The following is a 15,922-nucleotide window of genomic DNA, read 5'->3' as shown; positions in this document are numbered from 1 at the left end:
CGAGTTCAAGAGCAAGAAGGAAGCGAAGCCAACAGTCAAGGTCCTCGTTCCTTCCTGCCGACTTCAGTGGCACCCATGCGGTGGGTGATGGGCAAGGTCAAGAGGCCGACGCCTGGAGAAGGCTGAGTCTGGGGCCGAGGGAAGGGGCGCCGCCTATCAGAACAGCTCCCCGAGGGCCGAAATCTGCTTACTGAGCCCCGAATGCGCCAGGCGTGGCCTACTACTTGATCACGTGTAATCTCCTCTGTAATCCTGCGGCTTTATTGTTCCCACTGACCAGGAGAAAACTAAACTCAGAGAGGCCAAGCAACTTGTTCAGTGCCACCCAGAAGTGGCAGAACCAGGACTCAAACCTAGGGACAGGACTTCAACGGGCATGCTTTTCCCATTTCACCAGGCTGCCTCTGGGAACACAGCCAGGTTAAGACAGAAAAAGTAATAATTACCATAAAACCTTCTATTTTTAAATTGTAACAGTCCTAATCCATCCCTGAATTCAACAACTGGTGACTGACTAAGCACCCACTATAAGGAAGACTGTGCCAAACGCTTCTCAGAACAAGGAACTGGAAGAAAGCGCTCACCTTCACGATCAGGAGTTTGGTCGATGACTTGAGTTGTGAATGGCTACTGGTCACAAACATTTTCATCAGTAAGTAAAACACGGATCGTTTTCCTCCAATAATTTCTGCATCTGGGCCTTCCTGGAGTTTGAATGATAGGATATTTATTATAAATGTAACAGAGGCCGTTGTTTGGTGAGCAAACAGGTCCTGCAGGCCCGGTATCCTTCCCAGCCTCCTGTCTCATCTCATTTTAACCACAACTCAGCAAGGCTGCCAGGATTTTACTGAGGAACCCCAGAAGTTAGGGAGCCCACCCAGCACCCCGACAGCAGCTGGAGTGATAACAGAGTACCAGCAGGAAGCACAGGCCTCCTCAGGTGCTTCTCACACATTTTCTCTATATTCCCAACCAGCCTGAGGGGGGCGCTGTTACCCCATTTCACACGTGTGGACGCTGAGGCACAAGGAGGCAACAGGCTGTTCAACAGCTGAGGTGGGACTCAAGCCGCAGGAGTCCTGGTGCAGACGGGGCCAGGCTGGTGGCTGTGGAGAAACAGACCACCCCAGGGTGGCCTGACTCCGTCAAACACAGCACTCGCCACATTTCAGCAGGAGGCCGCTGCTGATATAATCAGTCCCTTATACGTAATTAAGCCTCTTAACAAAGGCTTCTGGGCTTAGAATGTGTGAAGCTCCAGATTCCCAGCCCAGACCCCGCTGTGTCTGTGTCTCCCCAAAGCCCTGACCCCAACATGTGAAGGGCCGGCGTTCACAAAGCCAGCAGACCCATCTTATAAGCAGAAGGTGAGACAAGGGGTATCAATTAATATCTTAACAGCAGTTCTTTCAAAGTAAGAGGCCTCTGTTCATTCTCCAACCAAATCATCAAGGTCCCAATGGCTCAGTTCAGCTGGAGTGACACACCAAACACCTCAGACTCGTCATCTCTCTGGGATCCTGGGAGCGACCTCACGGGATATGTAAAGGGTGAGAGCAGGGCCCTGGGTAACACAGCCTGGGTCCAATCCTGGACCCTCCACTTGTGGCTGGGACCCTGCAGACGCCTTCTAACCACTCTCCCCTCCAGCTGTCTCACCCTCACGTGTTGGTAAATGAGATGGCACTTAGCACACTTGTGTTAAACCTGGTGCGCAGTTAAGTTCTTGATGAGAATTATCTGCAACTACGATGTAGGTGAACCTTAGAGGGAGGACTCACGTGGCACACAGATCCCAGTGCCACAGCATGCTTGTATGTTTCTGGAAACACCACCTGCAAAAGTGCCAACGTACATCTCCACACTGCTGGTTTCATACAAGATCTCACATATGGTTCAAGTCATGAAAATAAGCCATCTGAGCTACGGAGAAACACGCTTAGACAACACGGTTTTGCCTGGTCATTTTCCCTCTTTGGACAGAAGTAATGTGGCATCCTGTGTTTAAATACACAGGTAAATACTTGTCTCATCATGAGTTCCCTTTATGATTAAGCACTATGTTCTCCAGAAAGTCCTAGAAGACATTATCAGAAACACAGAAAACAATGCCAGCAACTTTAACTAATTTTTCCACCAGCCTTGACCCTCTCCTGGGTTGGTGTCTATTCCCCTCTCTGTCTTAAATTCTCCAAGGATGAGGACAAAGAAAAAGGAATGTAGTTTGTTTATTTTCAAAAAGGTTGAAAAAGGATAAGAATAACTTAAAATAATCAAGATTAAAAAAAAATTAAAACCCCCAATACCCAGCAATAATATATTTTCAGTAGGGACAGTTAAGTACCATACTTTGCAAAAGCAAAGAGATTCCTGGCTCATAAATCAGGACCTGGCCTCTGCTCTAAAGGCTCCTCTCTAAAAGGAGAACTGTTAATGTCTTCCTTCATAACTGTCAGGGTTCTGATCCAGTTAGGAACTCCCGGGCCCAGAAGCTGACAAGCCAGCAGGGTGGTTAATGACAGAAGGCGGCGTCTCGGCCTCCTACCTGTGCCTTTAGCCACAGAAACTTGCTGGCAGGCAGTTCCAGGGCCACCTTCAGAATGTGGTGCTGCAGGATTGGAGGCACCTCCTCTCGAAGGCCCTCCTCTGAGATGACCCCTGGGGGCAAGAAAGAGGAAAACAGATAAGAAGTTAAGAGGAGGCAGCCCAGCTACTGCTGCCCCTGCCACAAGGTCTGAACAAGAAACTGTCTGTGGAAATAGGCAGGAAGAACACGGGGTTCAGTCCACCCTTGACCTGTGGTCCCTGATCACGAGCTGTGCCCGCTCTTCTGCCCACCCATCTTACCCGACACATCCTCCCCTCCCAAGATCTGTCCAAATCCTTCAACAGAGAGCTGGGATTGCACTTGCCCAAGGAAGCCTGGCCTGCACTCGGCCCACCCTGACCCCTCACCACATGCTGCCCTCCAGGTACCGCCCCTCATTACTGTTGTCCCCGGGAGGGGGTGCAGACCTTGTTCCCAGACTGCAGGCACTTGGTGGGCGGCTGTGGCCACCCAAGCCCAAGACTGGGTCCTTAGCCTCTGGCCTGATTTCCAGGCTTCTCCTTTGCTTGGGAAGGACACAGAACTAAATATTAAATGGCCACATTCTAGTAGATTTCATATTCTTAGAGCAAGAGAACTTTTTGCCTCCAAACAATCAAAAAGTTAATTATATCTTTTGAATAGGATTATTTCAATGGCTTACATAAGTCCCAAGAATGATATTTCTGCAAGTCTTCCTCCGTAGGCCCAATTATAAAGTCAATTTTATTAGACAAATTTTTCCATCAAGGAAACATGGCCAGACAAGCATAATGTTACTTTTACAAGATGTGGTTTGCACTTGACTCACTGGGTGAAATATGAGCAACTACGTCAGAAGAGCCTCTGTGTGAACATGACATCCTTCCAAGAGCCTCTCACTCTGCACCCCTCTGCACCCTCCTCCTTTAAAAAGAGGCTTTAGCATTTATGTCACAAAATCTTATTTGTTGATCCCCTATGGCAGGCAACTCAGCTGGCTGGCTTCTCCCTTCTCTCCTCATGCTGTTCAGTGATCATCAGATTACTTCCTTAAGGAAGACAGGCTACTTAATGCTGGGAAACAAGCTGCTGGAAAACAAGCAACTAGAAAACAAGCCACACCTAAATTTCCATGAGCCTAAAATATTACATTCACACTTACTTGCTCAAAATGCACATGCTTGCTTTGTTTTAATGTTTTACGCAGTAGATGACCTATAACATGTATTATGCTAAAGAAAATATGTAAGGAGAAATCCTGAGATTGACCATAAGGGCATGAAGGAGGGCAGATATTTCCTTAGGGTAAAACAATGGAAGGTCCTGGAAAGCCAGATCATCCATTAACAGAACTTTGTTTTGGCATGAAAGCATGCTGTTTAACCGGAGGGAAGTATCTATCTCAAGATGTACCGGAGGCAGTAACAGGAATAGACAGAAATTTCGCATACCCCGAGGAGGGTGATTGTTCCTGGAAGGGATGAGCCTGAAATTAATCAGTTAACCAGCAAGCAGAACTTAGTGCTTATGGCGTGGAATTTCTAAAGCCCCACCTCTTTGATCGCATTTTTTTCTGAGCTGTACCCTCCTAATAAATACGATGTCGACCAGGCTTTCGGGACACTTGATCCATGAGATCTTGAGTCCCCTGGTCCCATCTTGGCTCTTCACTTTGTCTCTTTGTTTCTTAAGTCTTGTGTCGCCCGTCCTCAGATATGGTCCTGAACTGCGCTGGACGCAGCAACTTAAGAACATCAGTCTGCTAGCGGGTCACACACGTCAGACAAACTGCCCGTCTGCCTTCCCAGTCCTTGGCTCCGGGGACTCTGCTCTGGTTTCCCCGCGTTTCCCTCACCCCCACTGTCGGGAACGGCAGAGGGGCGCCCACCAAACCCTGGAGTTGCACCTTTCAGGAGCTTGCTGAAGTCAAAGTTATACTGCATGACCACATGCGGGACCACCTTCTGGTAGAGGCAGATGACCTGGAGCAGGACAGCTTTCAGAAGGATGGTTTCGGCATCATCTGAACCAAAATAAAACTGCCGGAATTAGGAAACATGCGTTTTCTTTGCCACAATCAGCAATCAGTGGCAGCTGAGCCACCCATGACCCACCACAGTCAGCTGCGTGCCGGACACTGGGGCTGCAGGCCGATCTCCACGGGACTACAGTTAAGGAGTTGACGTGGTGAAAAAGTCAAGACTGTTCAAACAGGCTGGGTTTAACTCCCCATTTCACTGCTGTGACCTTGGACAGGTTAAAGCTACTCTGTCTCTCTATGCTTTAGTGTCCTCATCTGAACAATGGGGACACACAGCAGTGCCTACCCCCATAGGACTGCTGTAAAAATTAAGTAGGACAGAGACACAAGATAGAAAGCCCAGTGCCTTGCCAATGACAAGGTCGGAGCCAATACACCTTGTTACCAGAGGAGACCGCGTACCCCACCTCGATCTGTACCTCTCTCTGCAGAACCAGAGAGCCCTCCCTCCCACCTCCACCCTCCTTGAAAGGCCAGAGCACATGGCACCCATCATACAAGTTTCTAGAGAGACACAGTGCTTGCATAAAGCTTGGGCACACTCCTAACAGATGTTAAAATTCTATCCACAATGCCATGCCAAGCAAAAAAGGACACAAAATTCAACCACAGCCGGTGAGGCCCTCAAAAGTCCCTCTAGACAGGCCCCTCCGGACAAGAGTCGTCCCAGGCGGCCTGGGTCAGCCCCGTCTGCAAACCGCAGAGGCCGTACAGAGCCCTCACCGCTCTGGGGAGCTACGCAGGTGGCAGGGGTCCCGCTGTCCCTTTTCTTTCCTTTCTCGTCGTCCTGTTTCGTTTCCTGCTTTCTAAATGACTGCCAGACCCAGACGATGGTGTTCAGGTCTGGTAAAATCTAAAAGGGAAAACGAACAGAAAATCAGTCACGTTAAAAGGAAGAGAAACAAATGGACTGAACCTACGAACGAGGAGCACAGAACAGGGAGAAGGGCGGGCCAGTGGGGGCGTGAGAGAGGCCCAGGTCCTCTGGGAGCTCGGTTTGGGGTGTAATCCTAGAACTAACCACAGTAAGATTTGGTGAAAATACAAGGATTGATTATTAAAACAAATGCCTTAACATTTGTTTACCTGAGCAAGACACTGGGAACCAATAAACTCATCCTTATGACAGGCGACAGGGACCCTGGCCAGCAAGCCCTCGGCTCTTTCAGGGGAGCCAGCCAGTCTGCAGACAACCAGCCTCTCCTGCTCACCAGACTGAGCCCGGGGAGGAGGGAGCAGGCCACCCCATCACCGCGGCCCCAGCCCCGCGTGTGTGCAGCTGTAGGGGGAAGCAAGGGGCACAACAGCTCCTGATGAGACGGGGTCCCAGGAGCACCCCAACCCCTTCACCTCACTTTGCACCCACCCTCTGTGCCCCCAAGCACACCTTTCCCACCTGGTGTGCTGGGACCCCTGGAAGGAAAGCCCTGGAAGCCCGGCTTCCGTGCCCACCTTGCTCAGGGCTTCTCTGAAGAGCTGCACGAAGTCCTCCATCATCGCGGCTGTGTACACTCCCGACTCCCAGGCCTCTTTATTCAAACAGTGGTCAATAGTTTTCAATGCTCTCTTCAAAATGACGGAAATGAGGGATAAAGCTGTGTGTTTCACTGCCTTGCTGTCCAACTGGAAGAAAAAGAGTTAAATCCACCAATGTCTTGCGGCCGCGCTGGTGGACACAGGTCGCCAGGGCCCTGGCCCTCCCCAGGTCGCACGCAGGGAAGGCCACAGGAGCCCAGCGGACTGTGCACTGTGCAGACATGGCCCGGTGACCCTTTCCCCTTGACCTACAGATTTGACCTCAGCAGTCACCCTGAAGGCGGTTACTAAATAAAGCAGGAGTCTAGTAGTCAGCCTTAAGTTTTGTTTCACTGCTTGTTTTGGGAAGTCTCCTCTGACAACCGCTCAGCTCACACGGATTATCCCGACGCAGCAGCAACAATTCAGAGCCCACCAGAAGCCGACCAGCCTGTGAGAAGCACTTCACACCAGGTGGAGGGTGACAGGCAGAGGCTCCAGGAACCGGAGCAGGAACAGCTGCCTCCAGGCTCGGAGCGCAGCCCCATCACAGGCCTCCCACATCCAGACTCTCTACCTGGATTCAGAACGACAGCCAGGCGGGCCTTCAAGGTCTGAACTCACTGCAGAGTCTGAATAAGGTTCAAGAACCTGTGCTGCTACCAAAAGGGGGGAAGGCTGGGCCCAGCTGGTTGCAATGTGTCCTGGGCCAGCAGCAGTGAGGGCATCTCCTGGGCATTTGGAGACATGTTCAATCTCAGGGTCCAACCAGACCGACACCATCAGCTCCAGGTGATTCCCTAGGGCAGGGAAGTCCTGGGAGCACCGGCTGGGATACTGGACCTTCACAGCCAGGTAGAAACAATAAGGTTTTCTGATGTACTTTTAGTTTAATAACACCCATCCCTCCAGCCGTCCAGTTAGCTGGGGGCTCATTTCACATGTTCACTGTACACTAAAGAAGCACTATGCTAAGTGTCCTAAACCAGGAATGACTCCCAACCCATCACCACTTCAAAGGCAGGACCCAAACAGGTGTTCACACATACACCCACCGGCTTAGAGCACAAGGCTCACCCAACAGCCTGAGACCCTGTCTCCAAACACTTTCTTGTTTCCTGTTTCTAAAATAACTTCACTCTTTTCTTTCCGATTCTAAAATGTATGCTATTAAAATTTTGCCGATAATACCATAAAGAATAAAAGAAAAATGTCATTAGAAAAAAACCCCACACACTCGTAACTCCACCCCCAGACACACCTGTCACTGGTGTCACTCATATGAACACACTGTCAGCACAGAAAGGGCCGCCGACGGGAAGGCAGAGCTGCGGCTTCCCCTCTGATGGCCACACACGGGCCTGCACAGGATGGTAGCATCCGCAGGACAGAAGGCTGTGTCCTCTACCCAGAGGACGGAGCACATCCTAGGGGCACAACCCCTCTCCCGTGGAACAGGAGTGTGCAAGGGGGCGAGACAGCCTCTCTAGCCCAGATTGCCCGGCGTCAGCTCGAAGGGGACCCTGAATGCAGCCAGGGGAGTTATCTTCCTCCCAGGAGGAGGCAGCACCAGACAACCTCCTCTCAATTCCACTTCCTTGCAGGTCCCTTGAGATAAAATATTTGGTGTCTCTCACAAAACAGCTGGTCCAGCCACCTGGGACCTAACTTTGGTTATTAGGGTTTGGCAACAGAACAAAAGGCCTTCCTGCCTGGTCCCACCCAGGCCTCCTTCTCTTGACCCTGCACCCCCTCACCAGCTGCTCTCAGCACAAACCCTGGACAGGTATAAAAATATGCTCCATCCCACCGCACAATCCGAGGAGTGTGTACCACTTTGCAGAAACGGCCCCATCGCCACCAGGTCCTACAAGGTCAACCCACCACGGCAGACCCTGGTCCTGCTGTGTTCACATAACACAGGATGTGGTCTCCACCCGCCCCATGGAAACCCCAGGCCCTGCATCCCTCTGCACACCTGGCCTCCCCCAGGTAGGCAGTGAGGCAACCTGGGTTTAGGAGGGGCTGGCAGGGCCAGGACCCACCTCACAGCCGTTCACCTAAGGCCAGGATGCTATGGTGAAAAATGCATGAGTCCCTCACAGTGGCCTTCTGATGGGACCTGGGGACCTTTATAATAAACAGTGATATGGAATGCAGGTATCCATTTTTTCCACAAACACATCCTTCCTCAAACTCCTAAAACAGCTGGTCTTCAAAGTAAATGTTCCCCAGAAAACTTAACACTATTCATTTGAACCACAAAAGAAAGGATTTGCTAGGTAAATTTCAGTCCCATCCTGTCCAGAAATCCTAATGAGACTTTAACGCATGACACTGGGCTGGAGCTGGACACATTTCCTCTGACTCCCTCCTACCCTCGGAAAGGCCCAGAGCCGAGGTGCAGGGATCCAGCGGTCCTGCTCCGTGCTGGAGCTGTGCAGACACCCCTTAACCCCCCATCCCACAGCAGGAATGTGCCTCGGGCCCCCGGACCCCTTTCTTAGATGAATGGACATGTGGAAAGTCTCAGAGGCTCACTAAACACGATCCATTACATCCAGGCTGATATTTTCAGAACCACCCCCTAGCACGGCCAGTGGGTGGGCGGGAGGGAGTCTGGAAGCAGGGTACCCACTCACATTCAATGCCTGGGTGAACATGATCTTATTGCACACGACGGGCGCGGTGGTCACCATCACCATCGTCAAAAGCCGAGGCAAGGGGATGAACTCTTTGGTCTGAAATGCCCGGGAAATGTCTGGCTGGGCATCATAGATCTACGGAGAGGGGAACAGACAATGAGTTGGCACTGGAAGTGAACTTTCAGACCCGAGTCTAACTGTAGGCACCCAACAGTGAGCTGCTCCGAAGAAACAACGATAGTAATAAAGGTCCAAGGCTCGCCACAAGGAACAGGATCCAGAAGATCAACCCCAAAACCCACTTGTTAAAATCAAGTCAGGTCACAGGATTGGCGTTCCCAAGGACTTGCAAAGCAGAGCTTGGCCTGCGGTCTCGGGAGCCTCTTAAAACCTCTGCTGGCAAATGAGTCACTGCTACAACTGACAAACGGATTACTCCCTCATCAGCTGCTGCCCCTGACAGGCACCTGACAAATTATGTCATCTTTTAACACTTCATGACAACGCTCTGGGGTAGGGAAACTTTATTTCAAAATAAACAGTGTTTACAGATGACAAAACTAGACCTCAGTGAGAGTGAGAGATTTCCCTGGGGCCCGAAGGCTGGAAGGCAGAGGTGGAAGGACTCACATCCAGCCCTCCAACGGGCAAGAGAGAGGAGCGGAGAGAGAGAGGTGTGAACTGATCGAGGCAGTATTGCCAAAGAATTTGTGTAGCTGGTAGATGAGGGGAGGCTGACATCTGTGATCAGAAGGAAATGAATTCACAACCACTTAAACAAACAGACCACAGTCAAACAGACTGTGAAATGATTCACAGCTTATTTCAGGCTGTTGCAAGTACCTGAAATAGCAATCTTTAAAAACCATCCTACAGTTCAGATGTTTCACTAATTCCAGCCTCACTGCTGGAACCCATCCAGATCTCACTCCAAGCAAAGTCTGGATGAAGACGATGAAATTGGCTCAACAGACTCAAAAGCATAAACCTCGAAATTCAGCTCAGTGAAAAGCAAGTCGTTCTCGGAGGATAAAGGTGTCATCTAACACATCCCCTGAAGAACGGCTGAAGCCAGGTCTTCGTCCCGCAGAGTTTATCAGAACGTCACCCCCCACACCAGCTTGTACCCCCAACTCCACACACCCCGCCCACGACCCCATCTAGGAGACTTCAAAACACCCATGAGCTTCACCTTGTTTAGCAGTTTGATATTATTTAACCAAGTAGACTTCACTCTTGGGAGAAAGGAAAATGTCACTTCCTTGAAATACTTGTTCAGGAGGTCAGGGCACACCTTCAGGATGCTGACCACCAGCTCAGCCACCAGCTCATCATCTGCAGCGGTTTTCAAACCCAACAGGAAGTGCAGGAGGGTCAGGTTCCCTCCTCTGTCAGAGAGAGAGCAGAGAAAGGGTGAGTAGAGAGCTTTCACGGCCCACGGAGAGCTCAGGGTGCCAGGCAGCTCCATCCTGAGGAACTGGCCTCAGTGAACACGGCTGTAACACAGCGATGGGCAAGTTTCATTTCCGGTGAATTTCCCTCGCGGCACGAAAGTGGGATGTTCTCGTGGTCTGTGGGGTTCTCGCTCTCCACCCCAAAGCCTCAACTTCACTCCTCTACCTCGGAGTGGCTAGAAAAGTCTCTACTTTGTCCTGTTCCCCATCTCTCTTTCCCCACCTCGAGTTCCACCTGACTTTTAAAGAAGAGGAATAAACCAGCCTCCCTTCTCCCCAGCCACCTTCAGTCTGCTACAAGTCAAGGCGAGCGTGAATTTTAAAATTTCTTTTTGTGATTTTCCTGACCTCGTTCCTCCAACCACACATGAAAAAGCAAGTATGTAAAGATGTGCGCGTTAAGTATAAAAAAATAGAGAATGTATTTTGCTTTTGAAAAGATTACATTGTTTTTCTTTCCCATGAAGTACTGATGAATTGCCACAGTCCAGAGCGCCTCAAAATTATTTCTAGAACTCAGCCAGAAGGCACACAGTTTTTCCACAGGTCTTCTGCCTCCTCTGTTTCTAGCTTATTTCAAATTTCTACACCTTCACTTAGACACTGAAGGAAGCTAATATGGGAGGGAGGCACGCGGGATCTACTGTATGTAAATAGTCAAAATTTGTCCCAAAGTGAGCAGTTTTCAAAGACATAAGATGATAACAACAGGAAAACCTGCAGATACTACAACTTAAAGAAAGTGAGCACCTAGCCGAGGATCTACGTGGTCAAACCCCCAGGACTCTGGGTTCTACCCGCAGCTACCTTTTAAGAAAAGGTCCCTTTTCCTGTCTGCTGGTCCCTGGAAAATCGTAACATCCAGAAAAGCCTCAGAACGTGCCTCACTGGCGTGTCATGTTGCTGGTTTCTAGGATAATCACTGTTTTGTAGTCTCATATAAATGCAGTATGACACTTTACAGATAAGAAACGTTTTCAACAACTGAATTAGAAAAAGCACAATTTTGATCAGAAAGCTATTCTATAATAAGCTTAAAATTCTTAATAGGAAAATTTCATAAGCAAAACATACCTGTTGCTTTCAAATAAATGGAATGTTGAATCTGCAAAGAGTGCCCAAAATATCACATACACACACACGATTTTAATAAATGATTTAATAAAATGAACAGCATTTATACCCACAGAGTTTGCAGCACATGCCAGACGCTGCTCGAGGCAGCGAGCACACACCACCTCTCTCTAGGGTGGGCAGTAACCGTACTTCCACTTTACAGACGAGGCGACACTGCCAGAGAGGAGTAACCTGCTGAGGTCTCACAGCCACTCCAAAAACTGCTCTCTGAACCTCCAAACGGCGGGCTGCAAGCTCTGGCCACCAGCCTCCTCTGTCAATACAGCTTCTCTGGAACCAGTTACATCACTCACTTATGTCACGGCTGCTTTGGTCCTACAATGGCCCAGCTGGGTGGTCACAGCAGGGACCACATGGCTCACCATGACTAAAATACTTACCATCTGGCCCCAAACGGAAAAGATTTGCCAACCCTTGCCCACACACTAATGCCTCACTTTCAACACCTACTACGTGCCAAGCACTGTCCTACGCACTGCGGATTCAAAACAGACCAGCCTTTGTTCTCACCGACTCCTGCCTATTGGGTAATGAACGAAAGGACGAACAAATACGCAAGGCGGTGGTAAGTCCCTGTCAGAAGCAAGGGTCAGGCCAAAGGACAGTGACAGTGGAAGGACTATCTCCGAAGAGGGCTGCCAGGGAAGGCGACATTTACCTAGAAACCTGAAGGAAAGGAAGGAGCTTTACAACCGCTGGGAAACCACGCATTTCAATCGTCTCAAAGCTTTCCATTAACACTCCACAAACAAAATGCCCTCCGTCCCCCATCAGCACAAACATTTGTTTTTTGCCCATGGCTGAAAAATTTTACATAAACCACAGCTTATTTCCAACGACCCACACCCACAAGTTGATTCAATATGGGTTTATTTAACAGGAAAAATGTGTTTGAAGCATGGTGTTACAGTACACTAGACCGTCAAAGCCTGCGGATTCATTTTAGCAAGAAAATGAGCTTATTCTTACCGGGAGAAAAGCTACACTACGACCAAAACAAAGTTACAAGAAAAAGAAGTGATGAGGCAAGTTAATTCACAACAGTCACAGAACCAAGTTCAAAGCCACAAAAGCAAAGAGAAAAGTTCCCACCACATTAACCCCACGATGAAGGAATCAGCCGGTTCCTGACTGGCTGAAATCAAACCATCTCTGTCCTTAAAATGTCAAGGGGTTAAAACTAAGGGTCATTTACAATGACCAGGAAATAAGTCCAATATTTCTTATTGTCAAATGGAAAAAAGCAGGCTGATGAACAATATATCCAACTGGAGGCCTTTTTGGTTTAAAAGATAATGACACGGTATGTATTATAGATCTATGGCTCTAAAGAGAAAGCCTGGAAGAACAGAATCTAAACCATTAGCTGTAGACTTAATGTTTCCTTACTGACGAAATGTTACCATAATGGTAAAGTATGAAACAAAATGTAAAAACAAAACTTTGAAATTCTAATTCTTCAGCAGCCATCCCTGGGGACAGGGAGGACTGACTAGCTATCATGAACATGGACTTGGAACCAGATTTCTTAGGTTCCAGTCTGAGCTCTGCCACCTACAGGGCGAGTGACCTGACTGCTCTGTGCCCAGTTCCCTCATCTGCAAAACTGGGGTAACAGTGGTTCCCACCTCAGGACTGTGGTGAGGCCCATGGTGGGGCCCACCGTCTCTGGGAAGGTGGACATAACAGACTTATTCGCAGATCCAGTGGACGCCACTGTCCCCAGGTGAACACACACAGCACCTCCCTGGGTGACACACCACATACTGTGTGTCTAAGTCAGCTGCTATCCTGAGACTCTGCCCTGAGGGCACAAAGTGAACAGCAGTCCTCTGGGTCCCCAAAGGTTCACTAGACTTACTGTCTAAAATTCTAGTTCTAACCCACTTCAAATCCATCATCTGACAGATTTCCCCTAGAAGGAACACACACTCAGGACTTACCTGCCGAAGGTACCGAGAGACGCGTCATAGAAGTTAATCCCGTGCTTGAGTGAACAGCAGAGGTCCGTCAGGAAGTTATGCACGAGCTCCCGCACCATGGCTTTCCCTGCGTCTTCAGCAGAAGTCTATGAGGGTTAAAAAAAAAATTCAATGAAAACCCCAAGTTCATAAGCCTTAGCAACAGATCCAGAGTAAAAACTAGACAAAATCACACACCTAATGGCAACTCACACAACATTTTAAACACTTGCTCTAATTCAAAACCAAACAACTCCCCACCGCCTGCCAAAAGAGAAACACCAATCAAACTTAAAAAACACTCCCTTATATGTGGAATCTGAAACAAATAAATAAATAAAATAATAATTTTTTTAAAAAAGCTCAGAGATACAGAGAGAAGATTGGTGGTTGTCAGAGGTGGGGGTCAGAGGGGCAGGGGAATGAGTCAACTGGGGTTTTTTGATTATTTGTTTATTTCTTTTTTAGTTCAAACAAACTTAATTAAAATTTTTTTCTTTTTAAAGTTGAATAAAGAGGGAGTTGCTGGAACAACAAGAAACTACAGGTAACTTGAGATTTTATGTCATTTCTTGTTTCCCAGCACTTCACAATAAGGGTTCTCATTTAAGTCTTACGGCAGCCCTGTGAGTCTGGCAGCGCAGACACGATTACACCCATTTTACATATGAGCAAACTGGATCAGGCAGCTAAGTCATCACTGCGCTAGGAAGTACAGAGCAGATCAGTATTAGTGGCCACAGCATATGCGTTAAATAGAAAATGTTTTTCTAAGCTTTTTCTTGCTTTTGCATTGTGATACTGTGACATAATTAAAAAATAAATATTTGGTTGTTGTCCCCAGTTCCTGGCACAGAGCTCTTAAAACCCTTATAATTTTCTGAGTGATGGGATGAGAGTCATGTCTCACACGGAGCTCTAAATCCCTCGGGATTTCCCAGATGACACAAGTATCTTTCGTTCTAATGAGGCAACTCTAAAGGGGCTCCTGCAGAGCTTCAGGATGGGGTCTGGGCATCACAACGTAACCAGGAATGAGAGCATCACTTAACCCCCTGAATCTGAATGTCATCACCTATTAAATAGAATCATTAAAAAATAAAGATTAAAAAAATACTCCTAAGAGGGGCAGGTTTAAACCTGTATTTTTAAACAGGTTTAAACCTGTATTTTTAAACAAGCTTATGAATGACTTAATTTCTCTTGCTCTTTTGAATAAAATTCCACCTTTGGGAGTGTTTTTATTAAGCCCCTGAGGCCTCCTGGTTATAGAACGAACAAAATGTGTTCAAAACAAGAGGACGTGGGCAAGGCATGAAGATAAAAGGGAGTAAAATAGTGAGCTCTTGAGAGGTGAATTACTATGAAATCAGCAAGAAGTCTGAGCCTTCACAACTCCGGCCAAGTCCATGTTGAGAAACACCCGAGGAAAATCAAAACAAGGAGAATTAAAAGGTACACTGGCTTTGGGTCAATGTGAGAGCAACTGTCACAATTTAGCACTTGTTACAAAACAAACTACACATGTCAGTAGGTGAGGAAATTGAGGTTCCCTAGGATCCTGAAACAAAAGCAACAGGCCTTGAAATGCCAACGGCTGGATGTGAAAAGAATGGAAGGAGGAGGAGAGGAAAGTGAGGAGGAGAAGAGGAAAGTGAGGAGGAGAAGAGGAAAGCGAGGAGGAGGAGGGAGACAGGATCACCCCTGTCAGTCTACTGGGCACGCTGGCAGGGAAAATTAAGACGTCACTCAGCCAAAGGGAATAACAGTGTTCTCATTTAGAAAAAAGAAAAAAATTTACTATCATGAAACCTCAGAGATAGAAAAAAAAATCTTACTGTAAAAAAACAAAATTTGAAAATCATATTGCATCTAGGCAGAGAATTAATGTAACCACAAGCCAAAAAGAAACAGATTAAATGCGGAGACTTTTTTAAAGGCAGGTGTATGTTCAGATTCTTCAGTCTCCCAGCTGTGGGTACCACACACTAACAGCGAGGCCAAGTGAAACCAGAGGCGACCGTACCTCGATACTTTCCAGGCTCACGTCGACAATCCCGTTCCAGCTGTAGAGAGATGCTATGTGGTTCAGCACTTGCCCGGAAAAGAAACGCACCTTCTGGGTTTTTGTGATGTTTTTATTGTGAACTACCTGAAAATAACAGGAAAAAAAAATGAATTGCAAGGAATTTGATTTTTCAAATAGTGTTTATTTTTTTGGCCATTATAAAAATAACATAGCTCTATGGCAAAATACTTAGCCAAAAACAAAATAAAACATAAAAAGGAAAATAAAACTCACCAATATTACCACCATCCTAAAACACCCACAGTTCACCTTTTGGTATATTTCCTTTCAGCCTCCCTGTCCCCTAACCACACATAAAATACACATGTGTGTGTAGTATTAAGTTTTTGCTGGGGTGGGTTTTTTTTGGTCTCTTTGGGATTATACTTTCATATAGTTTTGTGCCTATTTTTACTTACAGCATGAGCTGTCTCCACATCATTAAAATTCCTCTAGAGCCTCATTCGGTGGCTGGATATCCTTCAGCCTATGAGTGACCATAACTTATTTAACCATTATTCCCTGGGTG

General features: G+C 47.8%; 1 protein-coding gene across 3 annotated transcripts in view; it reads right to left on the bottom strand.

Moving 5' to 3' along the window:
• Positions 1-15,922, bottom strand: part of URB1 (URB1 ribosome biogenesis homolog) — a 62,385-nt gene that overhangs the window by 34,392 nt on the left and 12,071 nt on the right. For all 3 annotated transcript variants that reach the window (XM_010956838.3, XM_074360664.1, XM_074360662.1), the window contains 9 exons: positions 15,352-15,477; positions 13,308-13,432; positions 9,966-10,161; positions 8,771-8,908; positions 6,066-6,236; positions 5,337-5,466; positions 4,479-4,595; positions 2,549-2,661; positions 585-704 (listed from right to left, as the gene is read on the bottom strand). In XM_010956838.3, coding sequence (XP_010955140.3) covers positions 585-704; positions 2,549-2,661; positions 4,479-4,595; positions 5,337-5,466; positions 6,066-6,236; positions 8,771-8,908; positions 9,966-10,161; positions 13,308-13,432; positions 15,352-15,477 — 1,236 coding nt within the window. The remainder of the gene's footprint in view (positions 1-584; positions 705-2,548; positions 2,662-4,478; positions 4,596-5,336; positions 5,467-6,065; positions 6,237-8,770; positions 8,909-9,965; positions 10,162-13,307; positions 13,433-15,351; positions 15,478-15,922) is intronic.

This window comes from Camelus bactrianus, chromosome 1 (assembly GCF_048773025.1).
Source record: "Camelus bactrianus isolate YW-2024 breed Bactrian camel chromosome 1, ASM4877302v1, whole genome shotgun sequence".
Classification (NCBI taxonomy): Eukaryota; Metazoa; Chordata; class Mammalia; order Artiodactyla; family Camelidae; genus Camelus; species Camelus bactrianus.
Note: the sequence above shows the minus strand (reverse complement) of the source record. Positions and strands in the feature narration are given on the sequence as shown.